The sequence below is a fragment of the Lepidochelys olivacea genome (assembly GCF_965140295.1).
Source record: "Lepidochelys olivacea isolate rLepOli2 genome assembly, chromosome: 26".
Classification (NCBI taxonomy): domain Eukaryota; kingdom Metazoa; phylum Chordata; order Testudines; family Cheloniidae; genus Lepidochelys; species Lepidochelys olivacea.
Genome location: NC_140436.1, coordinates 13,982,172 through 14,008,406, shown reverse-complemented (window position 1 = coordinate 14,008,406; position 26,235 = coordinate 13,982,172). Strand labels below are relative to the sequence as shown.

Genomic DNA, 26,235 nt, shown 5'->3' with positions numbered 1-26,235 from the left:
TCCCAGGGTTTTCCTTGCTGGCGACCCCTGTGCGACGGGGTCTCTAGACTGTAGTAAGGGACCCACGGCTGGCCCGGGTCTGCTGACTTGGGCTCAGGTTGCGGGGCTGTACAATTGCAATGTGATGTTCTGGCTTGGGCTGGAACCCACGAAGGTCCAGTACCAATGATGCTGCCCTCCCCCCTTCAGCACCCCCTGCTGGCCCAGGCCAGAACTGCTGTGTCTGGGTGCACCCCACGGCCTGCACCCTTCCCTGCAGGAGCGCCTGTGGGCCGCTGGGAGTGGCTGTTCCATATTCTAGTCTCCCGAGGCGTAAGGAAGTCTCCTCTGAAGTGCGTGGGCGGGCGGGTTCCTCAGTCTGTTTAGCTTCAGTCCAAGACCTTGTGAATCTGAGTGCCTCCATCAGGATCGTGTCTCCCACTGATTTCTCTTTGTCTGTGATGGAGGCCAAATGGGCTCTTGAGTTGTGACTCAGAGCTACACGTCCCCGGGCTCGCGGCTGCCGTCAAAGTCTGCAGAGCTCCCCGCTTTCTCTTGCCCCCTGTGGCCTCCTAGGACCACCCTCGGAAAAGAGGAGTTTTTCCTTCTTAACGGCCCGGCTGGGTTTGAACCTCACTTCCCAAATCCGGACACGCCTTGTTTTCCAGCCTGGCGAAGGTGCCCTGTGGTCAGTGAGCAAAATGCTCTCCGGCCTCGTTTCATTGTGTGCTGGGAACGCCGAGGGAAAAGCCCTGTGGCATGCAACAGAGACAAAACAAATAGGGCTGTGCAGAAATTGCCCTAGAAAGTTATCGGACCTTGGTTCCCCCCCTGCCAGGTAGCTGTAAAACTTACTTCTTCTGGGTTGACCCACTTTGCCTGTGTCAGTGACAATGGCATGAGATCAGTCTCCGAGCCTCTGCTCCAGAATTCTGCCAGCTGCTCGAAAGGTTTCTACGGCACTTCTGCCTCTGGAAAGTGGGGCGCTCGAGTTCTCCCCTGCAGGGATCGCCACCGCCCTGCCTGTATTGCGCCACTGACGTACCTGTTCTGCTTTTACATGAGCGGTGTGGACTTGGAGGGTTCTTCCTGGGGGCAGTGTGGCCTAATAGCCAGAGCTCTGGACTGGGACTTGGGAGACCTGGATCCTGTTCCTGCCATTGGCCTGCTGCGTGGGTGACTTTGGGCAAGTGACTTCACTGCTGTGTGCCTCAGTTTCCCCACCAGATCGCCTTTGCCAAGCTCCTTGAGATCTGTGGATGAAGCGTGCTAGATAAGAGCCAGGGATCCTTCTGATGTGATCCCATCCTAGAGTGGGGCTGGTTACACTCCTGCCATGCCTTGGATGTTTCCTTTGGATCCCTACAGCTTCCTGCCTCTGGCTTGGAGCCAGCTCTCCTGTTTCATGTGGGGCTGTCAGCCGGGAATGGCATTGAAATGGGCTGGAACTGATGCTGGGCTTCCTAGGGCCGTGATCACAAAGTGTCCCGATGGGACTGGAGGAATCACAAAGGGGATAGGCTGGCCCAGATAGCAGCCACCCAAGTCAGGCTTCTCTCCCTGTCCAGGGGGATATGCAGTCACGGTGCCCCAGTTGCTCTGACTGCTAATATTTGGTTTAAGCTCTTCCTTTTCCTGCTCCGGGCCATTGCTGCTCCTTCTGCCATCATCTGAGTCGGCGTAATTCCCTCCTTTAATTTCCATGGCTACCTTGGAGGTATTTACAGACAGAGACCGTGTCCCCCGCGCCGCCTCTCTTTAGACTACAGAAATGCAGCTCACTTCTCTGCCCCTGGCAGGGTTTAGCTTCCGTTCCTTTACCAAGTTTTTAAACGCCTTTAAAATGGGTTTGAATATGCCCAGCGAGCGGCTGGGAGTTTGGATGAGCAGAAGCGCTCGGTGGCCCTGCTCAAGGCAGCCTGAACGTGCCGTTCTTCGCTCAGATGGCTCCAGATGTGACCCGCTACGGCGTCGCTAGGTGCAGGGGGTGGGCGGAGAGCGCTTCTGTGATCAGAGAACTACAGCGAGGAAAACCCCAGTTCGCTCTCCCCGGGGTCAGGGCAGGAATCTGCCCTACAGCTCACGTTCGGTTTTGTCCAGCCGAGTTTACCTTCCCCAGCTCTTCCCTCCACGACTCAATCCCACAGCCCCACGCAGGACTGTCCCAGCTCTTCAGCCGTTTCTAATGTCACCCCATTCCTCCACATTATACCCTTTGGTGCTGCCCAAAGTAATCCATCCGCCCCGTTTCTGCTAACACCCTCCCCATGTCGTGTCCCCAGTAGAACTGAACAGGGATGAAACCTAAGGAAGCTGTTCTTAAAAGCTGCCCAAGGTGACAGCGAGCAGGGCCCTTTCTACAGGGCATTTGTATTCAGGGATGTAATTTTCTAGTTAATCCTATAAAATGGTCCAAAACCCTATAGACGAGGTTCCGTTCTACGGGGCTGTTTCTGCAGGTTCCGAATTCCTGGAATGATTTCTCATAAATTAGTCCCTGCATCCCCCTGGATGGACAGACTGTTTGTCTGTCTGTCACACTTATATACTCCCCACTACCACAGTATTGTAGGGTTTGTCCACGCTGTCTTCGAGCCCATGGGAGCGAGACTCCTAGCCCGGGGTGGTAAACATGGTAAACATGAGCACTCTAAAAAAAAGTCTGTAGCCAGCCTTTTGGAGTTGTGGATCGAGCTGTGAAGCCGAAGGAGGAGGGTGGATTTCAGAGCCTGCAATACTCAAAAAAAAAAAAAAATCAATAATAATGTCAAGAGATGCTAGATTCCAAGGCCAAAAGAGACCACTGCAATCTAATCCGACCCCCCGGATAGCACAGGCCAGAGAACGGCCCACATAATTCCCAGCTCAGATCTGTTAGCAGAAGAGCTGGACGTGCGTTATAAACTGCCAGGGACGGAGAATCTCTCCCACCCGGGGTAAATTGTTCCCATGGTGGATTGCCCTGAGTGTTAAGAATTTCACCTTATTTCTCTGAATGGGGAGAGCAGAATTCTGTGAGTTTCATTTATGTCTGTATGCAGCAGCTTTCCTTCCTGTGGGGCCCTTACAGCTGGGGCTGGGGGGGCAATGGACATGCTCTGTGGGGGCGAGCGCATCGATTTTATGTAGTTCTCTCTGCTTTCTTTGCATGTTCCTTTCCCCTTGCTGCTGCATCCCGTTGCCATCTGTTCTCAGCTGTCCTCCTCCCCAGTCAGTGTTTGGGGGAGGATCATCCTCCCTGCTCACCCGTCCATCCCACTCCTTTTGGGCTGGTTCCCCATAGCCACGGGTGGTGACTTCCCTCTCCCTGCTCTCTCGGAGAGCATCATGGCCAGAATTTGGCCCGGTGAGAGTTGCTCAAACAGCCCTGCTGGAGTCTGGTGCTGCAGTGGGAGGTGGGTCCCCTGGGCCCTTTCGGAGGTTTGCTTGGCCTCAATCGGGAGAGAGGACCCAGGTTGGGGTTCGGATGCAGCTGGGAGCCCAACACCCCTGCTCTGTTGGGTGGGGAGGGTTCTGAGCTCTTGCCCAACCGCTCATCCGCAGCCAAGTTGCATGATGGAGTCAGTTTCAATGTCCTCTTCTCCCCTGCATCCTCTGCCATCTCCCCATCACCCTGTGGGTTCGGCCACTCTGACAAGGGCCTGCTTTTCCTCCGCTCACCACGGAGCATGCAGGCCTCATAAGCGTTTCTGCCCAGCCCTGACCACTGGGCATTCAGGCAACTTGGGTGCAGACGAATACCAGCTCCAAAATGCAGCGGGCACCCAGCTTCCGCCCCGCCCCCCGCCCTAAGCCACAGATGGCTCAGTGCATCTGCCCCAGCCTTCCAAAACTTGGCCATGGTATGTAGAAAGGGCCTTTTCTACTCCTCAGGCTGGCAGAGCTCAGCACCCCAGAGCACCGGGGTAGGGGGTGGGGGCTGGATGTCCCAGCTGTAGGCTGACCAGATAGCAAGTGTGAAAAATCAGGACTGGGGGGCAATAGGCTCCTATATAAGCAAAAGCCCCAAATATCGGGACTGTCCCTATAAAATCGGGACATCTTGTCACCCTACCCAGCTGAGACCTGGGCTGCCAGTGTGGAGAGCTTGGCTCCCTTGTACTTCAAAACCCACTTCTCATCCAAGTGCTCAGTCCTTTGAAAACTCCTGCCCTGGCCCTGTTCCCTCTGAGCAGCAACCCCTTTGGGGCACCCCCTATAGCCTTTATATAGGGGCAAAGAGGAAGAGAAACCCCAGCAGCAGAGCTACTATGGTGCCACAAGGGGAAGGGGCAGAGATCTGGAGGGCTCCCAATGGACTGGCACGTGGACGGCCAGGAGCGCGGCCCGGATCTTCCCTGCACGCAGTCAACGTGGTAGGGCTCTCCCTGTGTCCTGCCCAGCCGCTCGAGTGTATTTGGCAGTGAAGCTGGGTTGCTTTGGAGCGGTTAGCGATTTCCTGTCCCTGTGGGTCTCCCGTAATCCTGCGTGCAGCTGCCTCAGAGCACTTGCCAATCAGGGGATCCCCTCCGTGTCCCCGAGACGAGAAAGGGGCCGTTGTTCAGGGTGGTGCACATGGGCAGGTGTCTCCTCTGCCTCAGGGAGCGCTCTGCCCCGACTAACTGATGGAGCGGGGCCGGAGGGGGGTCCCCGAGCAGCAGAGATCCAATTTCCCTGCAAGTGTGGCTGATGACAAGCCACAGCAGCTGGGGCAGGGAGGGCAGGCGGCAGCTGGGGCTGCGCGCTGGCAAGAAGGCGTCTGCAGTGGTCCCACGGCCTCGCCGACAGACCCATGCCCAGTTGGATTGCTGAGCCTTCCTGGGTGCACACCATGCCCCTGCCAGGCACTGGAGGGGCGAGGAGTGCCCAGCGTGGCTGTCCTAGATATAAAGGGAAGGGTAACCACCTTTCTGTATAGAGTGCTATAAAATCCCTCCTGGCCAGAGGCAAAGTCCTTTCACCTGTAAAGGGTTAAGAAGCTAAGGTAACCCTGCTGGCACCTAACCCAAAAATGACCAATGCGGGGACAAGATACTTTCAAATCTGGAGCCGGGGGGAAGGCTTTTGTCTGTCTGTGTGATACCTTTGCCGGGAACAGATCAAGGATGCAAGCCCTCCAACTCCTGTAAAGTTAGTAAGTAATCTAGCTATATGCGTTAGGTTTTCTTTGTTTTGGCTTGTGAAATTCGCTGTGCTGGAGGAAATGTATATTCCTGTTTTTGTGACTTTGTGTAACTTAAGGTTTTGCCTCGAGGGATTCTCTGTGTTTTGAATCTGATTACCCTGTAAGATTATCTTCCATTCTGATCTTGCAGAGTTGTTCTCTTATCTTTTTTTGTTCTTCTAATAAAGTTCTGTTTTTTAAGAATCTGACTGGGTTTTTTCGGTCTTAAAAATCCAAGGCTGGTTTGTGCTCATCTTGTTTATTCTCAAGCCTCCACAAGAAAGGGGGTGTAAGGGCTTGGGGGGATATTTTGGGGGAAGACGTCTCCAAGTGGGCTGTTCCCGGATTCTTTGTTAAATCCCTTGGTGGTGGCAGCGTACCAGGGTTTAACCGAAGCTGGTAGAAATAAGCTTAGGGAGGCTTTCATGTGGGTCCCCACATCGGTGCCGGAGGTGCTGACTGTGGGACCCTTGCAATGCTCTGAAGTCGGAGTTTTAATTCTGCTGCGCCCTGTGCTGTGCGGCGTTGCTGCGAGCTGCTGCGCTCCACCCCAGAGGTGGTTCCATCTCAGCAGGGCGAAGTGCTCTGGGCTCCTTGGGCCTGCTGTAGCCGTGTTTATAAACCCAGCCACTGCATGGCCCAGCCTTGCCGTTTGCAGCCTGCTGTGGCCAAGCCACCAGGAGGGACTGAAGACGGGGAGGGTCCTGCTCCTTCTAGTCTTGGAGCCAGCAGCGTTCACAGTGGGGACCTTTACCCCAGGGGCTTCCAGAGAGAGCCAGCCATATCTCCTCCAGACCCCCTGCCCGGTGTGGCGCAGCTGGGCAAGAGGAGCGGGCCACGGCTGTGTGATGGAGGGAGGCTGCTGGCGGTGAGTGTCTCAGTGCTGAGCCGCTCCCTCCCATTCCGTCTCTCTGATCTCTCCCCCTCCCTTCTCTCTCCCGCCCACCACCCCGGCTCTCCTCGTGGGGGGCGTGGCACAGCTGCCATCTGCCCTCGCGGCTCCTGCTGGGGTGGCAGAGCAGCTGGTGGAGACAGGGGGAGCATGGAGGAGGAGAGTGATAGCAGCAGGATCCGTCTGGCCGTGCAGTCCCGGCATTAGGTTTCAGCTGACCCCGGGGACGGAGGGAAAGTGCCTTGGGTCCTTGCAGCCCCAGCATACCCACAGAAGGGGCTGCGTCCGCTCTCAGTGCTGCAGAGGGGGTGAAGGGCCTGGGGGAGAGGGCCGTTGCTTGCTGGGCAGTGAGCAGGATGTCAGGGGGGCAGTCCTGGCAGAGGTGAAAAAACCCATCTTGTCTTTGCTCTGCTGCTTTGGGGGTCCATATGTGCCATGGCATGTCATTGGCAAATCTCTATGGGGCTCAGATTGACTAGCAACCATGCTGTGGGTCAGCAATAGAGAGGGACCATGCACAGGGACTGGGACCACATCTCTGTCACGCTTGTTATTGGAGTCACTGCACCAGCAGCTCTCTGACTCGGGAAGAGCTATTTACATTAGCAGAGGCAGCAGCTCTGTGCCCTGGAGCGGTGTTGTTCTTTCCCTCCTTCGTTGCTCAGGATCCTCGGGGATGAAGGCAGGACGGATGCTGAACAAGAGCTCGGTGCTGAGAACCCTGGACAGTAGCCCGCAGAGACCAGCCCTGCTTTGCCCCTGTGACGAAGCGGGACTGTTCTTAACGTTTCCTCTGAATACTGTAGGGGTGCCTCAGTTTCCCCTGTGCATTTCTTAAGTCTCTAGGTGGTGGGATAAGGGGGTGTAATTGTTGCAGAGCAAAGGACCAGGGTACATAAATGGCCGACACTCTGTCTCCTGGCAACTGATGGCCTGGGCCCTTCTCCTTTGCAAGATGAGAGCTAAAGGGTTGGAGAACAAAGGAATCCGGTGATCTCCAGGCCCGGGAAAGGGACAAAGCCCAGAGGAGGAGGGGGTGGAGTGTGAGTCAGTTTGGGGCTGGCTGGAGACATGGAGTGAAGGGCAGACGGGGTTGTCTGGCTCACTGCCCCCCAAAATGGACCCAGCTGAGGGGTCCTGTTCTCTGCACCTACAAGCTTTTTCTAGACCGTGTTCCTGTCGTCTAATAAACCTCTGTTTTACTGGCTGGCTGAGAGTCACGTCTGACTGTGGAGTTGGGGGGCAGGACCCTCTGGCTTCCCCAGGACTCTGCCTGGGCGGACTCGCTGTGGGAAGCGCACGGAGGGGCAGAGGATGCTGAATGCTCCGAGGTCAGATCCAGGAAGGTGAAAGTCGTGTGAGCTTTTTGCCCTGGGGACAGTCTGCTCAGAGAGAGGAGACTTCCCTAGAGTCCTGCCTGGCTTCGTAGGGAGCAGTTCCAGAGCATCGCCCAGGGACTCTGTGACAGTCACCATTAATGATTCTAACTCTGGATATTGTTACACTATCCCTCTTTGAATCTTTGTCCCAGTGATATCTTGTGGCAAAGAGTTCCACAGTCCACCTATGCATTGTGTGAAAAAGCTTTTCTTTGCAACAGTTTTGGGTTTCCACCCACTAATGTCATTGACTGTTCCTTTGTCCTTGTGTTCTGAGATAGGGAGAACAGATGCCCCCCGATCTCCCTCCTCTCGACCAGACTAGACTTTATATGCTTTTATTCTGGCCCCTCTTATTCGCCTCCTCTGTCTTTCCAACCTCTCTTCAGAGGAGAGCTTTTCCAGCCCTTGATCATTCTCATTACCCTTCTCTGAAGCCTGGTTTAATTCGGCAAACCCTTTCTGAGAGGGGATGCCCTGTCCTGCACATGGGAGGCCGCCCCGTTGATTTCTAACCTCCCTTGCCTAGACACAGCCTGGTGCACCTTCAGGGGTGGCGCCCACTGAGATAAACACTGTGGCATGTATTGCATTGATTCCACGTTGAGCTCAAGTGGCTCAGGGAGCCCTGCGTCCCCCCCATCACACAGCGGGACGGGATTCCCCCGGCACGCTTCCCTCTCTGTCTTTGTTTGTCAGCCACATGCTTTGCTGCACAAACCTCCATCCAGCTGAGTTTCCACGGATGCCACGGGTCAGGGGATCCTGGTGTTTCCCATTGCAAGCCCCTCTCCCACCCTCTTCTCGGTCCCTCACCCCGAGGCAGCTTTTCCAGCCCACACATTGTTCTTGCTCTTCTGCATTGGACCCTTTCCAGTTTCTCAGCATCCTTTTGGAAGCGTGGAGCCCGGTCTTACTGACGCGCTGCAGGGTGGTAGTTTGACTCCTACGCCTTAGTCCCCTGTTTCTATCGCTGACGATCGCCTTAAGCTCTTAGCAACAGCGCTGCCCTGGGAGCTCGTGTTTAGTTGTTTGTCTACCCTGACCCCCAAGACCTTGTCAGAGATGCTGCTTTCTAGAATACAGCCCCCCCGCCCCCATCCAGCAAACGTGACCTGCATTCTTTGTTCCTTGATGGATGGCCCTGCATTACAACGCACGTTGGTCGAGTCTCGCTTTCGAAGCTCTGTAGAACTGACTTTTTCCCTCATTTTTTACCCCCCGTTCCCCCAGTTTTTGTGTCACCTGTCAAATTGACCAGCAACAAGGCTATATTTTAATGATATTGAATAGTGTTGGGCCCCTCTAGAAATACCCCTGTGGGATGGTGATCCCCTCTTCACAGGCTCTTTGGGAGATCTATCAGCTAGCCAGTTTGTAGTCTCACGTGGTGAATTGATTGCATACGTTTTTAAAATCAGAATGTCTTGCAGTGCTAGGGGCAAGGAGGGCATTAACCGTTAAGGTGCGAGTTCACACACAAGGTGACGACAAAACCCTAACGCTATCCCATAGAGATGGCAATAAGAACATCACAGTACCTAGCCTTTCGTTTACAAACGGTGCCATTGTTTCTGGGTCCACCACAATTTCGCACCTGGACTCCTAGTCAGACAGCTCTGTAGGACCCTTGCCGTGTGTCAGCACTAATATGGGGAGCAGCTGCTGCCGGTTTACAGAGATCACGCTTCCGCCTTTTTTCCTGCTGCCCAGATGCAATTAACGAGGCCAACGTTGCGTCGGGCAGTTTGCTTCCTGCACTTGAAGCCACTCTCCCTCCCTCCCGACAGAGTGATCCTCCGGGGGCATAGAATCATAGACTATCAAGGTTGGAAGGGACCTCAGGAGGTCATCTAGTCCAACCTCCTGCTCAAAGCAGGACCAATCCCCAATTTTTGCCCCAGATCCCTAAATGGCCCCCTCAAGGATTGAGCTCACAACCCTGGGTAACCACTGAGCTATCCCTCCCCCCAGAGTGAAGGCCGGCTGGCCATGCTGGGGGAAACCTCCCTGGCGGGTCCAGGTTACTGGGGAGATGTGGGAAGGCTTGAACTGACTGAGAATTTTGAGGGTGTCTAAGGGTGAGTCTGGGTTGATGTGGCCCCACGTCTTGGTGGTATAGGGGGCCCAGCTGGGTGGCAGAGGTGGTAAGGGAATCAAGGTGGTCTGTAGGGAGACCTCCGATGTTTGGGGCATGTTAGCTGAACAGACACTCTCCAGTGGTTGGACGCTGATGTTAGGAAAATTCAAACTGGAAACAGAGACAACTTCTGAAGTGGGGGGCGAGTAGCCACCGCAATCGATTCTCAAGGGGCAGGATGGGGCAGACTCTCCGCCACACCGGCTCTTCGCAGCGAGAGCGGATGTCTTTCTAAACGCCACGTGCTCGCGAGGGGTTACTCTGGCTAGCGTCAATCCCCTGGCAGGGGAGAAGAAATCCCAACACGGCAGGACTCGCTGGCGGAGGTTCTCTGGCTTGTGCGATGCAGGAGGTCAGACTAGATGGTCACGATGGGCCCTCTGGCCTTGAAATCCATCCGTCCATGACCCTGGGCCCGCCTGAAAGCCCTCTCCCACGTGAGCTCCCTGGCGGCCTTGGGAGGAGAAGAGGGGGCTTTTGCAGCCTGTACTGCTGATGTAGCTTGGCTTCTGATACCCTTTCCCCCTTCCCCGCCAATCTGCTTGCTGTATTAAAGCCCACGCCCTTTGGCCCAGTCCCGCTCTCAGGACGGGAGCCTTGGGCTCTGGTTGGGGTGCTTGGTGGCCCTTGATAAGCGGTATAGGTGATGTGTGCCCCTCTTTGCCCCCAACCCGCCAGGGCTTGCTGAACATGTGGAATGGCTGCGTCAGGCGATGCCATTAACGGGGCTTGTTCTCTGTTCCGTCTCCAGATCATCAGAAGTTGGAGCGCGAAGCCCGGATTTGCCGTCTCCTGAAGCATTCCAACATCGGTGAGTGCCTGCCGCGAGGACGGGGTGGGGAGTCCTTGCCGCGGGGCGGGGGAGGGTGACAACCCCCCTAGGAGGGCCAGAGGAGGGGATGGAGGAAGGATGCCTCTCCCCAGGATTTTGGTTGACCCAAAACGACCTGAATTTGACCCAATTTTGCTCATGGTATTGGCACGCCCAAAAATGCATCTTCCGGTGAATGTACTGTTCGCCCCAAAAATGTCACCCAGCTCTAGCCAGATGGGGTAGAAGTAGCAGGCAATGCAGACACGTCCTTGGGACACTGGGGGTGGGGGGGATGTCTCTCATTCCCAGAATGCCACTGTGCATGTCGCTCACCACCCTGCCCTCTCCAAAGGCCCAGCCTAGCCGGGGTTTCAGACCTGCTGCCCCAGCCGCCGGCCTCAGCCATTCGGGATCCTCCCCGTCTACCAGAGCTCAGCTGGAGCATCGCGTGCCTGGGACCCTGGCCAGAGCTCGCCCGGGCACCCTGGGGAGTCCTCACCCCAGCCACACTCGCACCCAGTGCAGGGAGAGGGGCCACTGAGGACGCAACCGAGGATGACCCCGTACAGCCAGGCTGCCTCCTGCCGCACACCGTCCCCATGCCTCCGCCCTGCGCGGGGCGTGATCCGGGCTCCCCGGGGAGCCATTGCAGCCTGGGGGTGCAGACCCAGGGCCCGGCCCGGCGCTGCATTGCTCATGGCCAAGTTAACAGCCCCATGGAAGAAGGCCACAAGCCCACGCCTGCCCGCAGCTGCTGCTGACAAGGGGGTGATTAAAACAGGAGGTTTTAATCAGCAGAGCACTGGGCAGGTCTTTCCTCCCATGCAAGTGGCCAATTCAAACTTCACCCCCCCCCCCACACGTCCCCGCCCCAGCACCAGCGCGCTCTGGTGATGCCAATTATTTGTTTGTTTTTTTTCAATTTTCCTCTGGTCCCCCCCCCCTTTTGAAGTACATCAGTTGCTATGGCAACCCTGTCGTCACGGCCACCTTCAAGGTGGAGATGGCCACAAGTGCAGGAGAAAATCAGTGTATATAATGGGCTGAAACTGACCCTGGGAGACGTGGGAACGCGAATGGTGGGCACGGGGGGGCGGGGGGGGGAGAGACAGACACACACAAGCTCAGCTAAGGGTACACCACAAATGGTTGTGTCCTGGAACAAATGTTTGGGGTGCGTCTGGACTGGCCTTCACCGCGACTTTAAGGCCAGAAGGGACCATCGCGATCCTCTAGTCGAATCTCCTGCACAGAACCTCGCCCACCCGCCCCTGTAACTGACCCCGAACCTCTGGCTGACTCACTGGTGTTCTCAACTCAGGGTTTCAAGTGACAGAGAGTCCGCCATTTCCACTAGTTTAACCCTGCAAGGGGCCTGTGCCCCATGCTGCAGAGGAAGGCGATTCCCCCCCATAGGGTCTCTCTGCCAGTCTGAACTGGAGGAAATTCCTTCCCCACCCCAAATCTGGCGATCAGTTAGACCCTGAGCACGCGGGCAGGACCCACCAGCCAGACACCTGGGAAAGAATTCACTGGAGTAACTCAGAGCCCTCCCCATCCAGTGTCCCGTCTCCAGCCATTGTGTTAATCGCCCTGAGTTAGCTGGCTATCTCAAGTCAGTAAAAACCATCAGCGTCGACAAGCACCTCGGGGCAAAGAGATGCAATAATAGGGTCCCTGGCTCCTTACGAAGCCCTCAACACCAGCCTGTGTGCAATAGGCCCCTTCAGGGCTGGTGGCGTCTTACGCTCCCTTAAGAGCCACGTGAGGGCCTAGGAAGTTAGGGCATCCCCACATGTGAGTAGTAGCACCAAGCCGAAGCACTATTCATTGTATTTCTGGCTGCTGGAACAGCCCTGGATCCAGATCTGCCTTTCTCACTAGGGACCCTTTCCACTCGTCTGCAGAACCTTTGCCATGTTGCAGTTATTGCAAAAACCATTCCCACCCCACCTGATCTTCAGTTAACCGCATTCTAATATGAAATAGCCCTGAGGCTGGACAAGTTGAAAATACAAGAAAGGGCTCCAAGTAGCCACAACATCTTCCCTCAGGCCGGAGTCGCTTCCCTTCCCTCCAGAGGAATCGGATTGCTTTTGTTTGGCAGTGGAAGAGTCCCGCTTCTTCCGTGGCCCCGAGCTCTTTGTCAAACCCCTCCTGGTCCGATGGCATCACAAAGGGGCCGGGGAAAGGGGCCCCGTTGAAGTCACTGATCAGGAAAGCTGATTTCGGAGCGCTCCAGCCTCTGCAGGGAGGTATCTGAGCTCCTCTTCAGCCAGCTCTGAAGAGCCCCCGCAGTGCCAGTTACGGGCTCTCGCCACTGCCAAGCCCACCGCGTCAGTGCGTTAGCTTTGAGACGCATGTGCTGGCTTTAGCTCACGCTGCTCGTGTTTCTAACCGGATGCTGCCCCCATTTATTCCTTTCCCTGGTTTCTCCTGGTTCCGCCTCCCCCGGATCTCATCGAGAGCCTGATTCTGGGCTTAGATTTTTAGGCGCTGAATCGAATTGGGATCTGAATCGCACAGGCCTGGGGCTCCAATGGCAGGAAAAGTGGTTTGCAAAGAAACTGACAAGTTGCCAGTGGAAACGGATTGTCCGGAATGAGCCTCTCCCTGGGCGTCTGTACTCCGGGGCCAGCTGCATCTGTTCTGTTTCTTTTCCCTGGCCCCCTTTTTGCCATCGCTGCCCCAGTCCCCCGCTCAGCCTCTCTTCCCGAGCTCGCCCTGCTCCTGTGGGTACAGTTAGTTGTGGTTCTCAGTCCAGTTCCTAAAGGGATGGGCACCCACCTGTCCACACCACCCCAGCAATGGGGCACTAGCCTGCACCCCATCTGTGGGGGAAGCGTGGCTGCCTGCACCCCGTCCATCCTGCAGCCCTGCCCGCAGAGATGAGCTCGGCAAGGCTGCGTGGTGGAGCCATAAGGAAGCTGCAGCTAGTGTAATGTGGCTGCTTTGCTTCTTGAGCAGGTCGTGGGCAGAGGTTGTAGAAGACCCCTGTGCTCTGAGATGGGCACTGGCCGCTGCTTGGCTTCTGGGGGGAGCGGACGGGGTCTCTGGTGGGGCATCTGCCTGGGGGATGTCTCTGGAGTGCCACCGTAGGTAGGATCAGTGGAGGCGCTGGAGGCTGGGGAAGGACCTCACTCCACCAGAGCCTGGCTTTGCTAAGCTTTCGGGCCCAACATCTTCTCTTGGGCTGTGGCTCGGGCTGGAGCTGGTACCGAGGGCGGTGATCCACCTAGGCCGCCTGCCCCTAGCAGATAGATCCTTTGTCCTCTATGTACCATAATGCACCGCATGCCCGAGCGCTGGGATCTGCCATCAATACTGAATTGCCGGCCTTGGGGCCCCAGGTCTTGGTAACGCCCAGATCTGGGCTTGATGGAGAACCATCCCTGGAGAAGATATTGGCAATGCCCTCTTTGCCCTTGGGGCAGGGAGTGGGGGGTCAATGATGGCTGGGCAGGCTAGAGGCTGAAATCCCCTCTCCACTCCAGGGCAGTTCTGCAATTATGGCAGGGGGTAGCACTCTCCGAGCTGAGCTCCAGCCTCAGGATTGTCCCTCCATCCCCGTGCCCCAGAACTAAGATTCCCCAGGACTGGCCAAGCATCACCACGGATTCCTGGGCCTGGCTGCTAGTGCCCGATTCCGGAGGGGAGTCCTGGCAGCTCTGCGAGCCTCCGGAAACGTGTCTCGTGGGAGGCATCATCCCGCGACCGAGTGAGAGGCCGGTCCCCAGGGCTCCATCCGGGCACCTGTTCCTAGAGCAAGGCAACAGCTGACGCTTCCCTGGGGCCTGATGTCTCCTCTGTGCTCCATTGCAGTGCGTCTCCACGACAGCATCTCCGAGGAGGGCTTCCACTACCTCATCTTTGATCTGTAAGTAGCTAAAGCGCCTCCCTGGGGGTGGGGGGTTCTGGGGCACGCGGCTCTTAATTCGCCTGCAGAACCGGCCGTAGCATCGTCCATTTGCTGTAACAGGGAATTCAGGACAGCCGTGTCTGGCTGTGTTTTTCCAAGGGTTTGAATTCAGTTCTAGCATAGCTGCACTGCAGCAGCTGTCAGGGCGGGGACTGGTGTGAGGGTGAGATGGGGGTGGGGGCCGGCTATGGCATAGGGTGGAAGGGGCTGGGGAGCTTTTGCCCCGCTGGGCAGGAAGGAGACTCCCGTCTCTCCCCCCAAGGAGGTTTGTCTTTCTCTCTGCTTCTCCTCCTGAGCGGGGGAGGGAAGTTACTGTTCCGATGTACATTGTTGGAGCTTTTGCTCCTGGACCAGGCCCCCGTCGGGCTAGGCTTGGTCTTAGGAGCTTCCAAGTCTAAGACCAGGGACAGCTGGTGGATACAGGCAGATGGGAGAGGACATGGAAGCGAAAAGGAAGGCTACGATTTTGTCACGGAGGTCGCGGTAGTCCCGGAATCCATGACTTCCAAAGACCTTCGTGACTTCAGCCCCAACAGCTGGGAGCTCCAGGGTCCCACCGCCTCCTGCAGCAGCAGGGAGCTGTGAGGTACCCCACAGCTCCCAGCCATCTCGGGCAGGGGGGTACCCTGCAGCTCCCGGCCTCTGCGGGGGACCCTGGCAGCTTCCGGGCCACTGCTGTAGGACAGGGGGAGCCCAGTAGCTTCCAGGCCACTGCTGCAGGACAGGGGGACCCCGGCAGCTTCTGGGCCACTGCTGTAGGACAGGGGGACCCCGGCAGCTTCTGGGCCACTGCTGTAGGACAGGGGGACCCCGGCAGCTCCCCATGCTGCGGGAGGTGGGGCAGGGGTATTCCCACAGCTCTCCGCCGTTGGGGAGGGGGCAGGGGGACCCTGCAGCTCCCCTCCGCTGATGGGGGCAGGGGGACCCTGGAGCTCTGAGTCCCCACGGGTGGTGGGGGGCCCCAGAGCTCCCAGCCACCCCGCAGCTGCCCAGTCCTTTCCCATGTTATCATGGATATTTTTAGTAAAAATCAAGGACAGGGCTTCCGTGAATTTTCCGTGACCTGCCCCCGACTTTTACTGAAAATATCCATGGCAAACCTTGGCCTTAGCGATGCGACAGCATTGGTGAGCCGGGCAGGCGGGGTCTCCCACACTGGGGACACATTCGCCGGGAGGCCAACCGAAATCGAGTTTTAAGGAGGGGTCGGAAGGTGGACAAGGAGGTGGCTCTGGGGCTGTTTCAGGGGAGCGTCTCCCAGGCGGGAGGGGCAGCTGGAGAGACGTGTGTGTGAAATGTAACCAGGGGGCTGGCATGACTGGCAGGGCAGAGGCAGGACCGGCGAATGACACAGGAGAGGCAGGGTGGGGAGAGGCTGGGCAGGGCCTTGAAAGGAGCTTGTCTGATGCACGGGAGAAAAGGCTCCTCGGCCTGGCCCCCGGCAGGAAGGGTGAGTGGAGCCTAGCCAGGTGACCATGCTTCTTTGTATTGCAGTCGTGCCCACGGGTGCCAGTCAGGATCGGACACAGGAGTCTCTGTCCGGAGCAGCCCTGGCCCCTGGTTTCTCGGAGGAGGCCGGGGGCTGAGGCCAGGCGTGGCCCACGGGCTTAACGGCCTCTCCCAGCGCTGGTGCCAAGGCAGGCGACCAGCACGAGGCGGTTAGGCCTGGCCCCTTGGCTCCGGGGAGCCCTGGGGCCCGGTGCTTTGTGCCGGGATGGCGCAGCGCATCTGGGGGGTGGCAGAGACCCAGTGCGCTGTGCTCAGCTGCCTCTCGCCTCGTTCCAGATATAGCAGCTGGTGAGCTCATCGCACGGTGCCTCTGACAGGGCCAGGGAAGCAGCAGGTTATATTTAGCTCTCCTCTGAGTCACGGCAGCTCCAGGTTCCCTGTGCTGGACTCGCACAGACCTTGGCGTGTCCCCAGCCTGCAGCGGGAGGGGAATCAAGAGACACGGGTTTGCCCCGAGGCACTGGGGGCTGAGCTCCCCCCCCCCGTCACCTGCTCCCCCCGCGCCGTAGGGCCGGGACATGAACTCTTCATCTCCACTGCCAGCCAGGGGTTGGAGGACAGTGAAACGGGAGGGCTGGGGAGGGCTTGCCCTGAGCTAAGGAGGAGGGGGAACGGCGCTCTCCCCCGAGTACTGCGTCCCCTGCTAATACCCAGTCAGCACCGTGTCACCGCTCAGCAGGAACAGAGCTCGCTCCTCCTCCCAGCCTTGGCCAGGCCTGGGGTAGCCGGGAGCTCCCCCCAGAGCCAGCGCCCTGCCCCGCCCCCCCACAGCGCCCCCTGCTGGGAGAGGCCGGGGCTGGAATAGCTGGGAGCTCCCCCCAGAGCCAGCGCCCTGCCCCGCCCCCCCCACAGCGCCCCCTGCTGGGAGAGGCCGGGGCTGGAATAGCTGGGAGCGCCCCCCAGAGCCAGCGCCCTGCCCCGCCCCCCACAGCGCCCCCTGCTGGGAGAGGCTGGAGTAGCCAGGAGCTCCCCCCACTGCCAGCGCCCTGCCCTGCTCCCCACAGCACCCCCTGCTGGGAGAGGCCGGGGCTGGAGTAGCTGGGAACTCCCCCCACAGCCAGAACTGCTGCCCTGCCCCCCACAGCGCCCCCTGCTGGGAGAGGCCGGGGCTGGAGTAGCCGGGAGCTCCTCCTCCCAGCCAGTACCTCTGCCCTGCCCCCACAGCACCCCCTGCTGGGAGAGGCCGGGGCTGGAATAGCTGGGAGCTCCCCCCAGAGCCAGCGCCCTGCCCCGCCCCCCCCACAGCGCCCCCTGCTGGGAGAGGCCAGGGCTGGAGTAGCCAGGAGCTCCCCCCACTGCCAGCGCCCTGCCCTGCTCCCCACAGCGCCCCCTGCTGGGAGAGGCCGGGGCTGGAGTAGCTGGGAACTCCCCCCACAGCCAGAACTGCTGCCCTGCCCCCCACAGCGCCCCCTGCTGGGAGAGGCCGGGGCTGGAGTAGCCGGGAGCTCCTCCTCCCAGCCAGTACCTCTGCCCTGCCCCCACAGCGCCCCCTGCTGGGAGAGGCCAGGGCTGGAGTAGCTGGGAACTCCTCCCACAGCCAGAACTGCTGCCCTGCTCCCCACAGCGCCCCCTGCTGGGAGACGCCAGAACTGTCTCTGTGATCACACTCTTGTGTTGATTTTTGCCATCCGTTCCATTCAGGAGCGCCGGCTCTTTCAGCCCCTCCTGGCCTGCCATGGCTGTGGACTGAATTTGCGCTGGCTTCCACTGCGGTTTGATTATGAGACAGACCAAAGTGCCCACAAGCCCCGCTGGCGTCGGTGTCGGCGGGCAGGTGCCTGGCCTCCCCGGGAACCCAGCCTGCAAGCTGCCCTGCCCCTCCTCCTGTCCGCACGAGGCCCGTGGAAAGTCACACCACAAGAGGGAGGGGAAGACGCGCCTGGGGGACGTCAGGGTGCAGACGGATGCCTGCGGTTCTGTGGTGCGGAGACGTGGGGAGAGATGGCGGAGAAACATGGAGTTGTCTCCCTTCCTGCCATGTGGGAGTTGAGCTCCCTCATGCTGGGGCTGGCGATGAGATGGGGGAGGCGGGCGGCTGGCTGCCACGTGGGCAGAGTGGAGACAGCCAGCAGAGGCAGGCAGCAGCAGAGTGCCAGGAAAAGCAGGGCTTGGCGATCGGAGAGGAGCGAAGAGGGATGGGGGGAGTCCAGTGTCCCTTGAAGTGAGGGTGTCCTGGCACTGGGACCTCAGCCAGCCAGAGGGGACTTGAGCCGTGGCAGAGACTGGGGTGGCATGGGGCTCCGTGGGCATCACCAGAGGGGACTTGACTCCTCTTAGCTGCAAGGAGCTTGCTTTGATCAGGCTCCACCCCCATTGCCCAGCCCCTGCCCTGTGGCCCCCACACCTGGCATGCCCCTGGTCCAGGCTGATTATTCTCTCTATAAACACCCCCGGGTAGGGGGAGAGTCACTGGAGCTACAGGCCAACGGGACTGGACTCGGTGACCCAGGATTCCCTTGCTGCCTGACATCCTATGGCCGTGTCCCTCAGGGGAGGAGCAGGGCTGGCCTCGGCCCGCTGTCACTGACTCGATGGGCTGGGCACAGCCTGGCAGCTGGGTCCCTGCGTAGGATGGACAATGGAGGAGGCCCAGGCCCTGCCTGCTCTCTCCCGCCCTCTGCCAGGGGCGCAGGGCACAGAGGGGCAGGAAGTTGCAGTGCTCCCTTCTCCATCCTGCGTGCCCCCCACTTGGCACCCGATACCCTTCGCGTCCCCGGAGTGGCCCTGGGCTTCAAGTCGCCCGCACCGAGGAGCTTCCCAGTCGGCGTCGGGGCTGGGGAGCATGGCGGCTGTCGGGAATGCCAGGGCTCCGGGCGCGTGTGCCGTGCAGCCCGCGCTCTTTGCCTTGGTCGTGCTGGTGAGCCGGGGGTGTGCTCTCTGGGGGAGCAGAGGGTGCAGCTCACCGGGGCCTGGCTGCCAGCTGCGGGTGGAGCTGTGGCCTGCTCTGGTTCTCCAGTGCCAGGCTGGCGCCATTCAGCGGGTGCCCCGCGAGGGGTTTGGGTGGGAGCCGGGCACTGGGGCCTGGGCACTGGGAGGGTGAACTCTGCCTCTCTGTGTTTCAGGGTCACTGGTGGGGAGCTTTTCGAAGACATCGTGGCCCGGGAATATTACAGTGAGGCCGATGCCAGGTGAGTGGCAACTCCCCACCCCCCACATCCCCTCCGCCCTCCTCCCCGTCAACATTAACCCATTCATGACCTGGGCAGAGGGGGGGAACCCCAGAGGTATCGCCAGGTGATAGCCAAGTGCCTATGCCTTTGGCACCATTGTGCCATGTGTCCTGCTGGTCACACCCAGCGCGGGGTCGCTCTCCTGCGGTTCAGTTCCAGGGGCCCCTCAGCCGGCCTGGGCCTGAAAACAAATGTCTACCCCATGCTCCCTGAGGACGAGGAGGAGAGTGGCGGCAACTCTCCCTCCGGGGCCCAGCTGGCTTCTGGGGCGCAGCCAGAGAGGCAGAGGGGTGGTGGGACCCGGGGGGGTTCGAGCTTTCCCCTCTGGGTTGTCAGTGGGACGAGTCTGGTCTTAGCCTGGTCCCTTAGGGAGCACTCGCGAAGCCACCACCCAGCAGGGCACGGTTGCCAGCCATGCACCGTGGGCCAGGGCTGCTGGAGGGCAGGGCGGAGGTGCGTTGGCACAGCAGCGGGGGGGGACGGGACGGGGGGAACGTTCTGGATCAGAACCGAGGGGCTTTGCCTGGGGAAGAGGGCTCAGGACCGGACGAACTGCTGGAGAGGCTCCGGCAGAGCTGTGGGGCAGGGCCAGGAGCGGGGCGGGATGTAGGGGCGCTCAGAGTGGGCAGGGGAGCACTGAGCTGCGGGACCGGAGTAGGGGTCTGTCCCAGAGAGGGAAGGGTGCAGCATCCCTCCCTCTGGTCCCAGCCTGGCTGTCGGGCCCTGGCAACTGGGAGGCCACTGACCCTCCCACAAGCAGCTGGCGTCTGTGGGGCTTGTCTCAGCCATCGGGGAGCAGTGGGCACAGAGCAGCCGGCTGGTAGAGAGCACGGGGGACTGGGAACAAACTGCAGGGACAGGGCACATCTGAGGGCAGCCGGCAGGGTTTGGGGGGCATTGCTGACAGGGGCCTGACCTAGTGACCTGGTGACTGGGCACGCGTGGGCTCGTCTGGTGACGTGCCCGTTCCTGGTCCCGTCCGACTGGAGCACGCTGGCCCCCTCCCTCCGTGTGCTGGCCCCCAGCATCTCGCTGTTTGCTGCTTGTCGTCTCTCCAGCCCCCTTGTGAACCGGCGGGGATGGGGGGGCCCTGGGCCAGGCAGGCACCGGGACTGTGCCGGAGGAGGTCAGACGCCCGTCACGCTTCTCGGGCTCAGACGGGTTCCCAGCTCCAGGGACCTGGCCAAGCTGGGCTCTAGCTAATGACCTCACACGCCGCCCCGTCTAGGCTCTGCTGGGGAGTCCCGGGCTCGTGGCCCCCTCTTCATGCAGTTTCATTGCCGTTCCGGGCATCTGATGCTTTCCCCAGGACGGGGGGTAGCCTAGGATAGCGGGCGGGCATCAGATCAGGATTGAGGGGCCGTGGCAGAGGTATAAATGTGGGGAGCCCAGGGCTGGGATAGCAGGGGGCTGTGGGTCAGGATTGAGGGGCAGCGGCCGAACTCTGTGTTGGGAGAAACCAGGGCTGGGCTAATGGGGTGGGGGCTGGTGGCAGGTCCCTCTCCCTGCAGCTCCCGCTTCCCCCATCCCTGGGCTGTCAGTGGTGGGAGCCCCCTGTCAGGGCAGCCCGTGTGGGGCAGCCTGTCACGGAGTCCCCGGGCGAGGCTCTGGAACTGCTCCCCATGAAGCCAAGCAGGACTCTGGGGAAGTCTCCTCTCTGGGAGCAGCCTGTCTGCAGGACACACAGCTCACCCGGCTCCACCTTCCTGGGTCTGACCCCGGAGCATTCAGCATCCTCTGCCCCGTGTGCTTCCCACAGCGAGTCCGCCCAGGCGGGGTCCTGGGGAAGCCAGAGGGTCCTGTGCCCCAATTTCGCAGTCAGACGTGACTCTCAGCCAGCCAGTAAAACAGAAGGTTTATTAGACAACAGGAACAGGGTCTAACACAGAGCTTGTAGGTGCAGCGAACGGGACGCCTCAGCTGGGTCTATTTTGGGGGGCAGTGAGCCAGACAACCACATCTGCCCTTCACTCCATGTCCCAGCCAGCCCCAAACTGAAACTTCCTCCAGCCCCCCCTCCTCTGGGCTTTGTCCCTTTCCCTGGGCCAGGTGGTCACCGGATTCCTTTGTTCTCCAACCCTTTAGCTCTCACCTTGCAGGGGGGAAGGGCCCAGGCCATCAGTTGCCAGGAAACACAGGGTGTCGGCCATTCTCTGTGTCCAGACTCCTGCACACACCTGCCCTCTAGGGCTCTGCAATGATCATACACTCTTATCCCACCCCCTAGATACTTAAGAACTGCCATGGGGAAACCGAGGCACCCCCACACTATTCAGAGGAAACATTAAGAACAGTCCCACTTCGTCACATCTCTCCCCCCTTCGAGATCGAACTGAGCGGGGTCACTTTAGCCAGTGACCTGGGGAAGTTCGAAGACACCAACATTCCCATGGATGCCCCAGCATCTCTCCCTTTCCTTGGTAGGAGTTACACCAGGCCCTTCCAGTTTCACACCTCTCCTTAGGTCGGGGTGATAGATAGCACTTCCAGCTGCATGTGGGAAGCTTTATGCGGCCCATGCCCTTTGGCTAACCCAGAACCCCAGGGGGTCAAACTGGGATTGCGTCTTCTCCCCAACAAGCTGGCCAAACACAGCCACTTGGTTATAGGACTGTTTAACTTTCTTAACAGCTTTCACTTCATCTGAGACCTTCTCAAAGCTATTCACACTGGATCTTCAACAGGAAAGTCAGTGGATCCATTCACAACCAAAAATTTCTGGCTGTTAGGAACTGAAACTTTCTTGATTAAATCACTTTCACACCCTTCAGTTGCAGTAAACTGCTTGCAAAGACTCCATGAGGATTCCTTTCCCTAGGGCTTTTCTATACAACAATTCACCCCTCACAGAAATTCTGCCCTTACCCTCTTCACCTAGGGCTTGCTCTAGAGGAACACTTTCCTGAGCAACAACAGACTCTTTCTGGGTCTCCCTTACATCCAGAATTACCTCTGGCCCATCCGGTGGATTCCTACACAATCCCCTTTCAGGCAAACTTACAGACTTCCTAGATAAAAGGTCAGAAGCATTCTCCTTCCCTTTGCCACACACAAGTTCAGCAATCTTTTCCTTCTTGCTACAGGTTTCCACACCCTCAGTAGGTAACACAATCAAATCACCTTCGTGCTCTCTTTGTATCCTGGCTAGGATCTCACCCTGATTAGACAGAGTTGCTAAACCCTTTCCCAACAACACACTAGCAACAGGCAGAATACAAGCACCAGAATTGTCTGGTCTCTGGGGTTTTACATAGACACTAACTGGATATGACCTAGTTACAGGGCCATTCTCCCGAGCAGACACAAACTTGGGACCATTCCTTTCCTAGGCTTCAGCTGAATCCAGAACCAGCTCTGAGACAACTGCACGACCCTCAACCATCACAGGCTGAAAGGCCCCTTCTGTCTGCTCCACAGACAAAGAGGAGCCGGACACACTTTCTCCTTTCCCAGGCACACAGCTTGGGATCTCATTCCCCTGGTCCCAGCACACAGGGCTGGTCACAGACAACTGCTTGGAGATCAGGGTAGCTCCCTCCACAGGCAAGTCAATACCCCTGACAGACACAGACACGTTTCCTTCCCTGTCCCAATTCTCCACCCAGCTAACAGGTAAGGTCCAGGGACACTCATCTTCCACTCTCCTCCCCTTCCCACCCTGCTGACTAGACACAGCCATCAGCTCACAAGGCTGCCTAGGCTCATCCAAACTTTCCTTACCAAGCACCTTGCCACTCCCCACAGATCCCCTGCCCTGCCTGTGTCTCCCCCCACTCAGCTGGGGTCTCAGCTCCCCCCTTGCTCAGCGCTGCCCTTGCTGTCCCAGTGGGGTAGGCAGCGAGCTCCCTGCTTTCCTCACTACACCAGAGCCAGCCTGAGCCCCTGAGCCCCCCTCTCCGGTGTGCAGGGGGGCAGGGAGCATCTCTCTCTCCCACCCAGCCCCAGGGGTCTGGTTACAGACAGGCAGGTAGCCTGAGCCTAGCCGATCCTCCCCCCTGCCAGCCAGGTCATCTGCATTTTCACTGACCATTTCCCTCTCCGCCGATTGGTTCCCTGGATTCAAATTCAAACCCTCGGCCGTTACAGGAGCAGGGCCTGGATCCTGTCCCAAAGAGACACAGTCACCCCACAACAGGGTCTCGCAGCTGGTGTCCTGGAGAACCCCAACGGCCGGCCAGCCCCACCCCTCCTGGGTCTGCACAGGGATCTGGGCCATAGGCAGGGCGAGGGGCTTCGTCCCTGGGACCCTCACCCAGCTCACCCAGCCCCTCAGCATCTGAGGCTGCACCACCCGGGGCCTGACAACAGTTCTCTCTGTCCCAGGATCTCGCCACCCCAGGAATGTCTCCCCATTGACCATCACCTTCCGCTCCCACTGGAGGGCCGAGGGGCCTGGCCCAAGGAAACTCCACACAGACATATAGGTTGGGGTCAGGAGTGGGAGCGTGTCCACCTCCCCACCCATCTGGCTGACGGAGTCTGTGGCCTTGGGACCCAGCAAGGGAGCTAGACACCGGGGCTTTTCCACAGGGTCCCCCTGGTTCAAATCTCCAGCCTGCTCAAAGGCAGTGAGGTGGGCATCCACATCCCCCCCTCCTCAACCAGGGGCAACAATTTAGTCCCAAGGTTCCCTGCGGAACTGGCCCCCCGGGGTCTGTCCCCACTCACCCCAGGGAGGTCCCCTAGGCCTCTCCGCTCCCCCACCGCCAGTTCATGCTGCTGCTGCTTCTGCAGCTCTTTCTCGGGCTCTCGCTGTCTCTCACAGTCCTCTTGCTCTCTCGGACTCAGCTCCAACCCAAGACCCTCGTCTGGTCGGGGACAGGAGTCTTGGGGATGCCTGGCTCCCACTCCAGCTGCTCCCAGATCCTGCTGTCGCCCCATTTGGGGTCAGGAATCTGTTCCTTAGAGCGGTCATCCTCCTCCAGCTGCACTATTGTGACGACAGGAACAGGGTCTAACACAGAGCTTGTAGGTGCAGAGATCAGGACCCCTCAGCCGGGTCCATTTTGGGGGGCAGTGAGGCAGACAACCCTGTCTGCACTTCACTCCATGTCCCAGCCAGCCCCCAACTGAAACTCCCTCCAGCCCCTCCTCCCCTGGGCTTTGTCCCTTTCCCTGGGCCAGGAGGTCACCTGATTCCTTTGTTCTCCAACCCTTTAGCTCTCACCTGGCAGGGGGAAGGGCCCAGGCCATCAGTTGCCAGGAAACAGGGTGTCGGCCATTCTCTGTGTCCAGACCCCTGCACACACCTGCCCTCTAGGGCTCTGCAAGGATCACACACCCTTACCCCACCACTTAGATACTTAAGAACTGCCTAGGGGAAACTGAGGCACCCCCACACTATTCAGAGGAAACATTAAGAACAGTCCCACTTCATCACACAGCCCCATGGGTTAGATCTCTCCCATGGCATCTGGCTACTCAGGCCTGTCCCTGCTGGGTTTGCTGATAGCCGGGGGAGGGACGACGGGGGACATCCCAGGGGTTTCCAGCTCCCAAGCTCTACCCATTAGTCGCTGCTGCTTCTGTTAAGACTGCTCGTTACGCCAGCGTCCCAGGGGCCCTGCCCTAGACTCGTAGCCCAGCTTGCTTTGCGGGTGGCAGGGGAGGAGGCTCGGAGTTGATTTGTGAGCCAGCAGGGCTGAGGGGAGCTGCCCCTGAGAGGCCATTTCTGCAGATTCTCTCCCATCACCCTTTGTTCACCAGAGAGCTTCCAACCCTGTGCGAGGCCCTGCCCCACACCCCTGTGGCCTCCCCCTGCCTCGCGGGGGGGGGCTCCCAGGCTGTATTCTGGCCCTCTGGGCACCCGCCCAAACCCGAGCATCGGGCTGCAGCAAAGGGAGGCAGAATCCAGGCAGGACGTCCCAGTGGCCTCCACCCACTCCCGGTGCTCCCCTGAGGTGCAGCGAGGCCAGGCTGGGATGGAGCCGTGGGACTCTCTCCCTGCAGGGAGCCCAGCTCCTCCCAGTGGGCTCACAGATGGGGCCTTCCCCTTTCCATGTCATGGCTGGAGCGGTGCCTTCCCGCGGCTGCGATCCGGAGAGCACCCCCAGATTCCACCCCCACGCATGCCGAGGGCTCCCCTCCTCTGCCCTGGCCATCGGCGTAGCCCAGTGGAACAGACCGGGAGGCTCTTGGTCCGTATCAAACCAGCCCGATGGGGCGTAATGGGCAGTGTCCGCTCCTGAGAGGCCCAGGACTGGCACGGACAGAGCTGAAGCCAGGGTGCCCAGACTGGAATAGCAGGGAGAGCCACTGGGCCGGACTGAGGTACTTGAGCAGAGCTGTGTGGTACCAGTTAGGAATAGCCGCCGGGGCTGTGGGTTGGGGTTGAGGGGCACTGGCCGAGATGGGGAGCACAGGGCTGGGACAGCAGGGGCTGTGGGTCAGAGTGAGGACACCTTGAACCCGGGGCTCGTCGTCCTTGGTTGGGGGTGGGGGCAGGAGCTGGGTCTAAGTGCTAGGGCTCCACGCAGGACTTATGGAGCTGGGATTCCTTTCCCCTTACTTAGCACCCGCAGAGCTGGGGGGAGCCAAGGGCTGGGGTAGCAGGAGGTTGTGGGGCGGCAGTGAGGGGCACTGGCAGAGCTGGGGGGAGGCCAGGGCTGGGCTGGCAGGGGGTTGTGGGGCGGGAGTGAGGGGCACCTGCAGAGCTGGGGGGAGCCAAGGGCTGGCGTAGCAGGGGGTTTTGGGTCAGGAGTGAGGGGCACCGGCAGAGCTGGGGGGGCAGGGCCGGGCTGGCAGGGGGTTGTGGGGCGGGACTGAGGGGCACCGGCAGAGCTGGGGGGGCAGGGCCGGGCTAGCAGGGGGTTGTGGGTCAGGAGTGAGGGGCACCGGCAGAGCTGGGGGGAGGCTGGGGCTGGGATAGCAGGGGGTTGTGGGGCGGGAGTGAGGGGCACTGGCAGAGTGGGGAGGAGCCCGGGGCTGGGCTAGCAGGGGGTTGTGGAGAGAGCTGCTGTTTGCAGGGCGGGCAGGGCAGCCCCAGCCCGCACGACCCCTGACTAGATAGTGGGGTCACCCTGCCAGTTCGTCAGTTCCCAGAGCCCCCAGACGGTGACCTTCCTCCTACAGCACCTGCAGCCCGTTCCCTGCTCCGCGCTCGATCTGGGGCCGCGTAGCCGGACTCGGCCCTGCTAGCCGGGGGCTCTGCTCACCCGCTCTGCCCTCCGCACCTTGGGTCCCAACTGTCCTCTCAGGGGGCTGCCCCCTCTCTGCCCGCGCCCCTCCCTCCAGCCCTGGCAGCATGCAGTTCCTGGTGCCATTAACAGCCATCCCCGCACCCCTTGTGAT

At 59.6% G+C, this 26,235-nt stretch overlaps 1 protein-coding gene across 9 annotated transcripts in view; it reads left to right on the top strand.

The window, feature by feature from the left end:
- The window catches only part of CAMK2B (calcium/calmodulin dependent protein kinase II beta), a 139,732-nt gene that overhangs the window by 43,657 nt on the left and 69,840 nt on the right, over nucleotides 1-26,235 (top strand). For all 9 annotated transcript variants that reach the window (XM_084615169.1, XM_084615175.1, XM_084615173.1 and 6 more), the window contains 3 exons: nucleotides 10,285-10,344; nucleotides 14,170-14,224; nucleotides 18,838-18,903. In XM_084615169.1, the coding sequence (XP_084471295.1) occupies nucleotides 10,285-10,344; nucleotides 14,170-14,224; nucleotides 18,838-18,903 (181 nt within the window). The remainder of the gene's footprint in view (nucleotides 1-10,284; nucleotides 10,345-14,169; nucleotides 14,225-18,837; nucleotides 18,904-26,235) is intronic.